Source organism: Grus americana, chromosome 13, assembly GCF_028858705.1.
Source record: "Grus americana isolate bGruAme1 chromosome 13, bGruAme1.mat, whole genome shotgun sequence".
Lineage (NCBI taxonomy): Eukaryota > Metazoa > Chordata > Aves > Gruiformes > Gruidae > Grus > Grus americana.
Window position 1 is genome coordinate 11,514,886 of NC_072864.1, and position 14,209 is coordinate 11,529,094.

Here is a 14,209-nt window from a genome sequence, read left to right on the forward strand (position 1 = left end):
TTAGCACAATTTGGGGAGAAGTTACTACAACCTTGCCATACTCTTTTTTTTTCTTTTTTTTTTTTTAGTAAGATTGTGACATCTGTGCTGGCAAAAAGCCCCCACCCTACAACAACAAAAAACCCCTGCTAAATCGTTTGTGGTTTAATCATTGTCACATTACAACCACAAAGTACCCTAAGTAGCCGCCAAAAAAATCCTGTTAGGCATTTTCAGAGCACTTTCCGACCAAAGTGGCTAAATACCACTCAGTAATTCTAAATTACTTTTGTATGCTGTTTCTACTTTATGTTCTCGAATAGCTTCTAATAAAACATCAGAAAATAATCACTGGCATGAAAATACCAGTGAGTTAACAGCAACTGGGGAACAGTTTATAGTGTCATGTGTTATAAGAACTCATCTTTTTAATTCTACTGTTTAAAAAGTTATGGCACGTTCGGTAAATTATAGGGATGTTTGTGATTTCTGGTTTCACTAGAAGCATTTTTTTTTCTTTTAACAAAAATCTTCCTAATCAACAGCATGATCAAAGAGATCACCGATTATTGCAGAAATCCTTATATGATGTTTCTGAGTCCCTAAAACATGGTGGTTTATCTGAAATTTGGTGGGTTTGGCAAACAGATAATTAGGAAATATTTTCAATGCAGTAAAACAGTACCTACTCTATCTTTTTATTTTCTGCCACACTAGTAACTAAGAATATCAGATAACATTCAGGTTGATGGGAATAAATTTTTAAAAACTCCTTGTAGTTAACTTAATACATTAAGTTTGCCATTTTTAAGCACAGTACCTCACGTGTCTGCAAATCTTTGCTATACTGTTAGTGTGGTATCTGAAAACTAATGGCCTCTGTAGTTATATGTTGTTTAATTAATCCATGATCTGTCACATTTCATTATCAGACATATCCACTGTCTGGTTGTTGGTGTGTAGTTCATTCAATCTGTATCTCACAGGATCTCAAATGCTTTGGTTGCTGTAAAAGGTGCTTTTAGTCTGGGCCTCTCGCCCAAGTGCACACTGCGTGGCAGGTAACGAATCGCAACCTAATGAGCCTTGGTAACTGAGCTTTCCAGGGGAGCCAGTCGCTGTTTCAGTGACCTGTATTACCCAGTATCTCATTTGGCAGAGAATTAAGAATGGAGCAGACACATCATCAGCAGATTTTCCTGAGTGCAGACTCATTTTGGTACAAGCTGTCAAAGTCCAAGGACCCTCCAATCTGGCTTTCTAAACCTCATCTGTCAGTGGAGTATAATTGGTTTGTAAATTGGCTTACAGATAATAACAGAACTAACGTTTTTACACGAAAAGGATGTCTGCAGCTATGATAAACTTCACCAAAGCTTAAAAATAATAGTCCTGAATGAAGAACGAGTAAAACATCCTGTGATGGGTGGTAGGAGGTTAGTGCAGACTGGTGTTTCAAAACAGCCATTGCAGTACCTCGCATAACTGATGTTAGAGCTGCTAGCGTGGAAGTTGTTTTGTTGTGGGGTTTAGTTGGTTTTTAACTGCTTTTTCTCACTATGAGAATGCTTATACAGTGTTGGACTTCTGCTGCGTCAGCTTGCGGTGGGTGACAGAGCTCTCCACTGGACCACTGTTAATCCAAAAAACTGAAGTGCCTGAACATCAAGTAACTTCCATGAGTTAAGGATTCTTTGTATGAAGTGTTGTTTATTTGGCATCGTTTAGTTAGTGTTTTCTTCTTCACATCTGCAAATGCTGTCCTGTTGGGCAGATTGGTCCCTGGTTGCCTGCACAGAGGCTTCTTTATTAATGTTTTCTATCCACGCATAGATGTGCGCACAGACATCTGAACAGAATATAGAGATATCTGTGCTTTAACACAGGGATTCACGTATCCTCACTGTGAGTCCTTCTGGCACATCCACGTTATTGAATTGCACATCATGTGAGAGTACCAAAAAATTCTGTTCATGGCTTTCGTAGTCAAGTTAGCTGTGGTATTTAATTTTTCCTCCCTTCTCTGCTTTTCGCAGTTATTGGAAATTCAATATGTATGTAGAAAAATTAGATTAGCAGAATTTGAGGACTTTTGCTCTTCAGGTATGCTCTACTAGTTAACTTAAATGGCAGACATGCTTGCCAGTCCCAGAGACAGCTGGGTTTGCGTACATCAGAAAACCTAATGCAGTTTTAGGTTTAAAATTTGAAGAGTTGTATATTTCTGTTTACTGATATTAAATGTATAGAATACATGAATATACTTTATGTATAAAATGGACTAAGAGATCTTTCTTGAATTAGGATGGTTTTCTTCAGTAGATTGTGTTCTATACTTTTAAGTAATTGCCTTATTACTGTAAAGTAGTTCTTTCTCTTAAGAAAGTTAATGTTTTTAAGATTGTAAGGGTACTGGGAAATGTTTGAAGATTTCCATTTAGATCCTCTTTGTCAAATTACCTATTTTAAAAAAAGGGAGGGAAAGCCATTTGTACCTTATTATTAAAGTTTATTCCTAGCATGTTGGGAGTCAGCTCATCTCAAACAAGACAAGGATATCACCATTTTTTAAAATGAAGATCAGTAAGGTCACTCCATTTAGTTCACTGTCTCTAGTCAGCTCAAAAATATCCTCATATTGTGTAGTAATAGTCTGTGTATGTATGACCATATTATACAAAGCTTGTAGGTTAAGTGGTTTGGAGAGGGGTGGCCTAATAGTGCAAAATACCACCACACTGTAGCCATAGTAGAATAAAATGTGAAGCCAGACAATAGAGTAGAAAATGCAATCTATTTATAAACACTTTTTTTTAAAAATTAAGACTATTTGAACACCTACTTACTTGTAAAACAAGATTTGTACTATTCAGCTGGGCACTTCCAGCAGTAGTTTAATTTCCCTTCAGCCAGAGCTGTCCCAGAGCTATCTGCAGCTTCCACAGCATACATGAGAGTGCTGAGCTGAGGTACTTCCCATCTCTAGCAAAACTGATGGCACCGGCTAGATGATAAAAGAATGGTCCAGAGTTGTTTGCTGGACTCTGTCCGAAGCACTGCCCTTGTTCCAAGAGAGAGCCCAAAGCTGCAGATTTTCCATCCAACCTCATTACTTATTTCGCAGTGGAGCTTTTTGTTGTCCTCAGTCTCTAAACAAATAGATAAGATGAATGAAAAACAAACCCGATGGAGAACACAGAGCTCTAGTCGGGAGGAGGAGAGGGGAAACAGTCATGCTTTTTCTCAATGAGAGAAAGAGAAAAAAGTAGAGGTCAAGGGAAGAAGGGGCTGTAATGGATTTGCTCAGTGCCCAGAAATACGCAGGATTTACAATGACAGCAGAGTCATTCGTTTGCTCTGTTAAACTTCTGCAGAGTAATGGATATGTGGTTTGGGTGGTTTTATTTCAGATCAGTTTAATCTCTGTATCTCTTGTTAGTTGTATCTCTTCCTTAGATTGATAAAGGTCGCTCTATCTCTTTAAGTGGAGTCTGTGGGTTTGGATTGAGACGAATAGTACCAGCACAGCTGTAGAGGGAAGCTGTAGTGCAAACAGGCACCTCATCTTCCATCCTCTCAGGCACTTCATCTTAAGTTGATTCAGAGCATCCGGGATATAGTTGTGTTTTGTCTTACAACAATGGAGTTCTGACCTTCATCTATATCAAGAGAGGATGAGGCTTCAAATAGTTGACCAGGGTCAGACGTTACATGGGGCTTTGCAGTCATGAGGATGAAAATAGAAGACTTGTAGTAATAGTCAGCTAAGAAATCATGGGAATGATCTTAAAAGAACATTTAGTGTCCCCAGAAAGAATATTAAATACTTTTAGAGCAGTTAGAGTTGACTGCAAAGTGCAGAAGCTGAACTGGAAGTTACACACAAATGCTCTATATTCCTACAACTACAAAATAAACAGGAAAGCAACTGTGATTCAGTAAGACTTCCAGTTTGGTATCAGTAATATCAATGCGATAGATTGTAATGATTACAATTTATCGTGCAATAGATTGGAGCCTATTGTGAGATAGCTGTGAAATATAGATGAATCTAGAGAAGTGAAAATTGCAATATAATCAATGTTCAAAAAGATAAAAGTTGAATACAGTTTTCAAAAAATAACTGGTTATAGTTGTATTCTTAATGAAGGAAAAATCTAAATTCCTTTTTGAAGGAGGGAAAACACAAAAATAGCACATTTTGAACAGGAAAACTGCACGCGTTTTGTGGGTGAGCATCACTCACTTGGGCACTGTTGCCTTTTGTGAGGAAACAGCAACCGAGAGTTTGTTCGGCGTATTTTGTTGCACACCTCTGTCTTGTGGTCTTGCATGGGCAAGGAGCGTGCCGCTTCAGCTGCATGCATGCAACAGGCTAAAAAGTTTGATCTCTGAGTAATCCGATGGGGAAAAGAAGGCTGCCTGTTAACTAACTTACACACCGAGCTGACTCCCAGTCTGTTAATGGGAGTGTAAAGGTGCATCAGTTTCTGTGTGGATGGTGTGCAAGATGGAGCAGCCACTTGCTCTTCAGTTTGGTTCTGATCTTTATATCAGAGCCATATAAGACAATTGGATTTTATTTAAACACTCCCATAGGATGATTTTATTTCAGCCTTTGAAGCCTCAGTACTTTCAGCAAAAAGTGCTAACGTAATTATGATATGACATTCATGTTCACAAGACCCTAGAGCTGCGTGTTGAACTGGATTAAAGCGAATGGAACTTGATGGGGGTTGGGCCTTAAAAATTGCTCATTTTTTATTTGTTTAATCATGCCAAAATTGAACAAGGAAAATATTCTTCTACTGTACCTTAGCCCTAGTTGTCTTGACTCTGCAACCGCTCTGTTGATGATGACTCAAAGCCATGGTGAACTAATTAAGACAGTACTGTGTTACTAACAAAAGAGCTGCTTTCTTCCTCCCTCCTCTCCCCAGCAGTTTGTCAAACAAAATTGTATCCTATACCAAAATAATCGAAATCTAATGTATCCTGGCACTCTGTCTTTAGTCAACCAACAGTATTTTGTAATGCTGTTTTAGTATGTGTATTAGAGGACTTGTGTTTTACGCAGCCCATTAACACAAGGGAATAATTAATTTCTTGAGAGCGTCTTTGCCAGAAAGATGTGGGCTTTAAATCCTCTATGTACATAGAAAAGTATTGCCCATCTCAAATGTTCTAAATAGGTATATATTACTGAACATAATAGGCTAGGAATATTTTCTGCTCTGCATTTTAAATAACTGCATTTTACAGTTGACGTTCTTTTAGAAAACACACAGATACATTTGCATCTGCATGGACATGCTTAGATGCAGTGTCTTAACATTTTTTCATGTGGATCTGGATTGTAAGGTGCTGCTGTTTCTCATTTGTAGTTTTCTGTGCTTTGCATGCATGTTAAGATAATTTTGTCTTATTTAAAGTATTTTTGTGCTAATGTAGTTGCTCTTTCCACCTTTTTTTTATATATAAACAAAGGGCACGTGTTACATTGGCTTTTTGAAAGTTGTCTTTAAAAACTTTTAGCAATAGTTAACTCAGCTGCTTGTTTCTGCTCTCTAAGGGGTCGCCTGGCCTGATATGCACCGTCTGGCTGACAGAGTCCATCTGGAGGAGTTGACTAAAATTGGCATTCTGAAAGGCAATGTAGATGACATGGTGAAGGTTCATCTGGGTGCAATATTTATGCCACACGGACTTGGACATCTACTTGGAATCGATGTGCATGACGTTGGAGGCTACCCAGAGGTTAGTGTTAGTCCATTCTCAGCTGCCTTGCAGATTAACCCCTCTCAATTCGATCAGAATTTCTCTTAGTTTATGCATGATTAGCCAGTTGTATCTTCTCAGAAGTGGAGCAAATATGCATTTAAATGTGTCTTTTTCTGGATGTGATATTTTATGCAGTTTACTTTAAGGGAATCTATTAGTTCATTAAAACAGAAATTGATTATGGGGAGAAGTCAACTGATGCTGCCCTTCAGGCATTCTTATCTGTTCAATTTCTACATATGTTGTGTTGCTCGTCCATGTATCACCACTGTAACATATATCACTCAAACATACCCTGTGCTGTGGCAGAGAGCATCTCGGTCTACCTGAGAACTGTAGTGGGAAGATTCACTTGCTCCATTCCAGATGTGAGACAGCTGTGGGAGCCCACTGCTGTACCTGGGCTAGTAAATCCCATTGGTTGTGTCACATGAAAACAAGCTGGCTCGTATTCCTGTCTTGAACATGGGCACCAAGGTAGATGTATTGTCTTAGAATAGAAAGAAAAAATCCATCAAGTCTTCCAGTCTTTCCAAATCTGAAAGCATAACCTCATGTATTCTGAGTTTCTGCAGAAAACACAGAATTTTTACCTTTTTCATTGAATTAATATAGTAGTTCATGACTGTGGTCTGAAAGCTGAATGGGTAACCAATTCTGTAACCAATGAATGGTAATATGTTTGCAATGATACTAAAAAAAAAAAAACCTAATGGAAATTGAACTTAAGGTTTGAATAAAGGAAGAAGGTTTACAGCAGCTTTAGAAAGATTTCAGAAGGATTTTCTCTTTTGTTATGTTTTGGTTATTTGAGGCTGTTTAAGGGGTTTCAATAATAACAGTATGAAAATGGATCATTTGCCTTCTCTCATATATAAAATGTTCTCTTAAAACAACCTGAAAAAGAAACTAAGAACTTTTTAGGTAAGGTTTAAGCATATTTTGGAGCTTGTTCACGTTGGGTGAACAGGCTACATAACAGCTTCTGTTGCTGGGTTCACTTCTGCAGGCAGGGAAGAAACAGTATATATTATTTGAGGGTACTGGTTATGTTCACAATATAATTATTGTTGAGACACAGTACTGTGGCGACAACATATTAGCATCAGCTAATAAACTTATATGTAATAAAAATGAAACAAAATTCAAAAGAAACTCTATTCTGATTTTGAGGTTTGTTCACTAGCTAATACAGAAAGGATTCTCCCAAGTGCATTCTCTCTGTGTACAAATAGAGGCATTCAGCAATGCACAAGGGATGTGATTACTTGCAGAGTCCATGGACTTAAAAATCCAGGATCCCGATGTTGCATGCCTTTGCTTAGATTGTTTCACTTATGTTGTGAATAACCTTTCTGAATTTGGTGGACTTAACGTAAACCGGAACACATCTTCAAGGCTTGGTAGGGTAAAGAGGTAACTAAATTCTAGGAACAAGTGAGAAGAATTGTGAGAGTGAAAAGTACCAGACTTGGTTTTTACTCAGAAACTGTATGCTTTGAAGGTTAGAGCAAGTACCTTAATTTCAAGGAAGATTTCTAGAACTGATTTTGGGAGAGTATAGAGCAACGGGCCCTCAGTAGTGTGGCACATGAGCTACAGAATCAAATTTCAATACTAATTTTTATTTATATATGACCAAATTTATAACTATTATCTAGTATATTGTATAATTTAAGGGTCATTATTCTGAAAGCAGACCCATCTATCCACAGTTTTGAAAGAGCAACCTATTACAGATTAAAATGGATATCGTGATTGCATTGTCAAATGAGTTAGGGTCTCCAGTTTCATACTTAACATATATAAAATACCAGAGTTCTATGCAGATAAAGAATTTCATGCCTGCAAATATTAAAATTATTAGTGTAGAGATGCAACTGCATTCTTACATTAAGAATGTTTGTGTGGCTAATTTACTTTCAAAATCCAATCCTAAGCCCCAGATTTCCTGAATATGGGGGAAGCATGTATGTGAGCTCACAAACAAATAGCTAAAGTCCTGTATTTGGATATAAATATGCACATAGATGGATGTGTGACATCAGCTTAGTTTGAAAAATAATGAATTTGAGGTTCTGCAGAAGAGCAGCCCCTTTAAACTTTCTCTGCAGCTTTAATTCCACCTGTGTTAGACCCGTCACTTCTGTCTGACCCAAAGCATGAGGCTCTTTATATTGGCTCATTTGACTAAGGTGAGGTACCTGAGCGTCGGAGCACCTGATGGTGGAAAACCCACATCAGAAGCCTGTTGATGGGGTGAACTTCATTAGGCTACTCTGGGCTTGAAGCTCTAATGGGAGGCACGGTCCCTGCCCATGCAGGAGGGAGCCGTAGGGCTGCGGGGCCGGGGCAGCAGTGGAAGGCTTCAGGGGACGTGGTTTTCCCCAGGTAAATCTAAACGTGAGCAATTGGGCACCTCTCATGTGAGTGTGATACGTGTCTGTATTAAATGGGAGAAGGCTTTTTATCTGTGCCTCATTGTTTCAAGAGAAAACACATTTTGAGGACATCTAGTACACTTTGGAGTGATTTTTTGGTGCATTTTAAATGTTTACCAGCTAGCAAGATTTTCACAAGGAATTTCATAAAGCCATTTTTGTGTTTATTGTACACTGAGCCCATGCTTTTGTAGTATCATGCTCTTTTTTCTAGCTGGTTAAGAAGCAAGTTATTTGCTTTTGGCTGAGGGAATTTCTGGGACTATTACAAAGGATTTTTTAAAAATAAAAACTTTCCAAGTGGATATTATTCCATTATTTTTCCTCAAGTGTAAACAGTTACATTTGGAATAATACAATAAGCTTTAATTTCCTAATTTTTATCCGTCACAAAGTTTTGTGTGTTCCAAAAAAACTATTTCCAGACATTGTTAGCTTAGATTAGTTATTCATTAGTAGCCAAAGATTTCTTTTTTCAAAATTGGCAATAATAAGTTTTCATCTTTTCCAGTAAGCTGCTTTCACATGCAGCATTGAACAAGCACTTTCTTCCTCTTTGACAAACACTCTGAAAAGCTTGCAGATTTTCTGCAAAGGATACTCTGGGATATTAGAAAATACAACATTTCCCTTCCTTTTTTTGCCATAATAGAGAATAATCAGGTTTTGCCAGCCATAAATGCATCTTAGCAACCTTATTTTAGGACAAGGTGTTTAAAAGAGTGTAACCACCAGTGTTTCCCATTGAAGCACGTAAGTCAATGTTCAGATTTTCAGAAGTACTCGGCAGTCAAGAGCTCCTTCGGGAATCAGGTCTCCTGCAGCGTACCGTGGTATTCCTCGCGGGGAAACCGAGCGTTGAACACTTCTTTGAAAATCTGTCTGCTTCTTCTGAGGGCCCAACTACAACTTGAGCAGTTCTGAAAATTTGGCCCCAGTGGTACTAATCACTTCAGAAAATCTGGCCTTTAGTCAGACAGAGCTAGCTTCAAAGGGTGAAAACTCCACTGGGCTTAGCTTCAGCTGTAAAATTTAATCATGGAGATGGTTTTCCCACACTCTTTCATTTGTTTCTGGGTAAATTCGATATGGGATATAAATGAGGGTTTGTGCCTGTTGCAATGGAGAAAATGTGGTAGGTGATCCCAAATTTTCAGACCCTGAGGTAGATGGGGCTGAATTTTTCATTTAAATCTAGGTTCTGTGTCTCTAGATGCTTGAGTTGATTCAATTTCATGTTATATTAATTGACTGTAAGGCTCTAAAGAATGCTAAGTACATTTGATGACTTTCTATAATAATAAGCCAGTTAATTTAAGTTAGGTTAATAACTACTGTGATTTTAACATCTTATGAATTAAGAGTTTCATTTTGTTTTGTCTTTTAAAATTATAAGATTTACCTTAGTTTAAAGTTTTAATTCAGTTCTCTATTCTCATGAAAAGCTGATCCTTTCATCGCTATTCTGCATCAACAAATTAAGGTTAGAGGTTTGTTTTGATCCTGGAGTTATCCGTGTCCTTCCATTACTGTGCATGCTTGGGGATCATCTCTGCTGGTCAGAGGTGTACAAGCTGTGTCCGGCTCTAACAGAAAGCTTGCTCCCAGATGACTGTCTGGGGATTTAGGTCACCAAACCTACTAGAGAATACAGGAATAATCTTGTTCCCTTTCTTGTTCTGGCAAAAATTATTTTCCTTATGTATCCTACTTTATGCTGAAGCAGAAGATTTCATTTTTTTGTGGTTAGCATTGCAAATGATGCATTAATGTTTTTTTCCTTTAAGAAGCAGAGGATGAGGTGAATTTACCAAGGAGCCTAAAGCTGTTATGTAGAGCCCCAGTGATGCAAATTGCTTCACTTGGTCATAACCTTGCAAAGCCTTGCTCCAGCCTTGCATACCCGGGACCTGCAAACATGAAGCAACCTGTACGGTAGGCGCTTAAACGAGCAAAGAGTAAAAGGGCCTTTCACCAGTTTTAGCTCCAGGTTTTGTTCTTGTAAATGATTGTACACCTGAGAAGAGATCAGGAGAAAAAACCTGCTGCTTCTGCTTCATGGAGTCCCCTTGAATCACTTTCTTTTTGATTCTTTGAATTCCTGCACAGCAGAGCCATATGGTTGTGTGGGCCACTGAGCAGGCAGAGTGCAGGCAAGAAACCAGTTGGTAAGACACTCAATTCTACAGCATTTCCATGCAGAACAGCACTGAAATCCATAGAGCTTACAGTTATCTGTTGGGTCGAACACCAACTAGGAGAGTTTCCTGCAGCCTAAGATTCTTCTGTGGGATTTAAACCCGTCCCAGAGTTAGGCTAATAGATCTTCTACCCTGCTGTGGCATCTTACGTGCACTCAGAAAAGTCGTGATCAGTTCCCAGCAGCTTTTCCCCATGAGGACAGATGCTGGAGTTGGGTGTTTATGGAAACTTAAGACTTGAGCAGAGGCAGAAGAGGAGGGAAGGCTCAGGTGCTCTGTCAGTGCAGTGCCATGGTGCAGACCATGCCCTGTTGTACCACAGGGTTTCCCTCCTCAGAGAAAGAAAGTGTCGTGAACTTGGGGTTTTCTGTTGCTGGGTTTGGGTTTCATTAGTTCTGGTTAATTTTTTGGGGGAGATACTTGCTTATGTTTCTTGTTGAAGTTTGTTGCAAAAGACTTTGTGTGCTAAGAGAGTTTTTATCTGAATATTTATTGTCTAAATCTTTCTGAAATTTTAGCAGGGACTAACAGAGCTTGTGTGGTTTTGAACAATTCATTCTAGGCACGGTAGGAGGGAAAAACCAGGACAGTACAGTTCTACTTTCAATTACGTGTGAAAGGTATAAAAGGTATCATAGATATACTTGAGATTTTTTGCTATGCAATTTCCACCAGTATTAGTATCTAAAGATCACAAAAGAAAAAGCCCTTTCATTTAAGGTCATCACCTATGTATGCTTTCTGTGTGTCACAAGAAAACCTGTCCGTGAGGTTTTAAGTGGTGCTTGTCATTGGTCTCAATTTAAAACAGTGTTGCCGGTCGTTTTTGCAATTCTTTATCTCATTTCTTATGAATTCTCTATTTAAATATTCTCCTCATCTTCCAGGTTTATGTTGTAGTTGTCAACTTGGTGATTTTTACTATTTGCTATCTCTTTTTTTCTCATGCTTAGGTTTTAAGAAAAAAGGAAAAATATAATCCATATGTTTTATTATTTCCATTATGATAGCAGTGGAGTTTGGTGACATCTGAGGATGAGGAAGCAAAAATGACATGGGAAGTTATGCTCAGAACCACTCTGTAGCGATGGATTGAAATTCAGGTCTATCTGACTCAGAGCAGGCAGCAGTGCCACGAGTAAGTGGCAGGTGATTTGTCCTCATTCCTTGCAATAACAGGAAACTTATTAGGCAGCTTAAACCTGATACCACAGTTAGTACTTAGGAAAAGACAAAAATGTTTCAAATAACAATAGCCAGTTAAACAACGTGTGCCCTCCATTCCCCTAATATTAACTTTGAGCTGCGTCCCAAAAGCTCCAGCTAGTAATTGAATTCTCCTGCAGAAGTGGAAGCTTTGACTTGCAAATGCCACAAGTGGTATGCCATGCTTGGGGCATGTTCTCCTGTAACCTGCTGCTGATTTCAAAGGCAGCACTGACAGCAGTTCCTTCAGGTGACTATAGGCAGCTCAGGCTGCTGGGAAAAAGCGGGATAGATTGAATAAACTAATCTTCATTAGTAGCATTCAGCAAGAGAAACAAGGGCTTAGAGAGAAGGGACCAGGAGACAAGTGAAATGGAATTCAAGACTTTTATTTTATTAGCCACGTAGGGCTCCATTCTTTTTACAGTAAATGAGCTAATTAGAAGTTAGGTATACGCAGTGGGAGAATAGGGAAGAGTGAAAGAGCTGAGGTTTCTCTTCAGTGTTGATTTCGTATAATTTAAATATAATGTTAGTATTCTGACTAATTTGAATACTTGATTGCACTTAGCGTGGTAAAATGGTTAAGACTTCACTGTGTTGGATGTGATCCAGCTAGGATAGTCTATTGTCAGGCTCAAAAATGTTCTGTGATGGTTTAGCTGGAAAAAAATACCAGAAACTAGTTTGTGTCACTACGTGAATCTTTTACTGTGGTTCAGTGTTTGCAGTTATGAATAGCTTTGGTGATCTCTGCTGTGGCCATGTTTTGCTGCCATTGCTGGCTTGAGGAGACTTCTGGGTGATGCCAACTAAGCATTGCAGTCGCTGGTTCCAGGAGGGAGGGTGTCCTTCCATCTCTGTGCTTGTGCATCCCTAGCTAGTGTCATGGCCCCGTGGCGATAACCAGCCAGCACAGAGACATCACCTGTGGTTTTCTTCTGATCCAAAGACAGACCCAAGATCAGGCTCACCCGAGTGGGCCTGGTGCTATTTCTGCTTCTGATCATTTTGCCTGGTAGCAGATGTCTGTGGGACAACATCCAGCATGATACACGTTGCACTTCTTCCATGGAAAAAGCATCATATGCCCCCATTAACCATTGAGTTGCTTAGGAGCAGGCAGTAATTCATCCTTATACTGAGGTTTTCTGGGGATATTGCAACTTCTAATCTTCCACAGCCACTTTTCTGGGGGATAGGCATATTTGCATACTTCCTAATTCCCTGCTTATCCAAAAATAGATCTATATTTTATATTTCTGCACACTTAATTTGAACTTTTATTTTGCTTACATAGTAATGAAATCAGTTTACATAATAATTCTCTTGTTCCCTTGACAGTCCTTATTGCCTAGACATGCTGTTTTTTGTTACCTTACATGAACCATTAATTGGAATCTGATGTTCTTGGCAGGAGTACAGTCACAAATGACAGTGTCCTACATCTGTGCTTACTGTGGGGGGAGTGTCTCAATTTTAAAATGTGAGCAGAACCTCCAAATAACATCAGTCTTAGAAAACAATTTCAGATATAGTCTGTTGTTGCAATATACAGGAAAATAAACAGTTCTTCGAAAAGTAATTTTTCCAGAATATCACTGGGATATTACTTTTTTAGATGTTTAGGTGTTAATATTTTCTAGATTATTCACTATACTTTTTTGAGGCAAATTACCAGCTTATGCTTTTCAGTTGTACAGCACTGCATGCAGCAGGGTCCATGGCCAAGCCTCCAGGATATAACGTTTATAGAAACAGATATCCACACAGCTACTGCAGCAGAGTTCACGTTTTTTACTCTTCATTTCATCTCACTACAAAATATCATCATGGTTATTACTGAAAACGAGATGTTAGTTGTTTAGCTGCAAAATATAGGGAATTTTCCTCCTCACAAAGAAGAAAATCCATTAATGGCAGAAGATTCATACCAATGGATGACAGTGTGAGGCTTTGCTCCCAACAGGGTTTGACTTGGTGGAAAATGGCAATGTCCTTGTTTCAGACCTGTCACCTTCTGTTTGGGGAGTGGCGGTGTTTCCTCAGTTTGTTCTAGTTTTCATAAATAACTGAGGCAGACTGAGAGCTGAGGACTGTCAGCTCCTGGACCTGATGGCAGTGGTGGCTACCAAGATGGTCATGAGTGCCCAGAGATCAGATGTCATTTGGGATGCTGAAGCCATCGTTTGATATATGTTTTAATTGAGAGCAGCCCTGCAGAGAAGGACTTGGGGGTACTGGTGGATGAAAAGCTGGCCATCAGATGGCAATGTGTGCTCGCAGCCCAGAAAGCCAACTATATCCTGGGCTGTGTCAAAAGAAGCGTGTCCAGCAGGTCGAGGAAGATGGTTCTGCCCCTCTCCTCCACTCTGGTGAAACCCCACCTGGAGTACTGCATCCAGCTCTGGGGTCCTCAGCGCAACAAAGACATGGAGCTGTTGGAGCAGGTCCAGAGGAGGGCCACAAAAATGGTCAGAGGGGTGGAACACCTCTGCTGTGAGGAAAGACTGAGGGAGTTGGGGTTGTTCAGCCTGGAGAAGAGAAGGGTCCAGGGAAACCTTTCTGTGGCCTTTCAATACTTAAGGGGGCTTACAAGAA

At 39.3% G+C, this 14,209-nt stretch overlaps 1 protein-coding gene across 1 annotated transcript in view; it reads left to right on the plus strand.

Annotated features, from left to right (window-relative positions):
• Positions 1–14,209, plus strand: part of PEPD (peptidase D) — a 142,192-nt gene that overhangs the window by 115,667 nt on the left and 12,316 nt on the right. Inside the window, exon 13 of the mRNA XM_054840802.1 lies at positions 5,552–5,736. Coding sequence (XP_054696777.1) covers positions 5,552–5,736 — 185 coding nt within the window. The remainder of the gene's footprint in view (positions 1–5,551; positions 5,737–14,209) is intronic.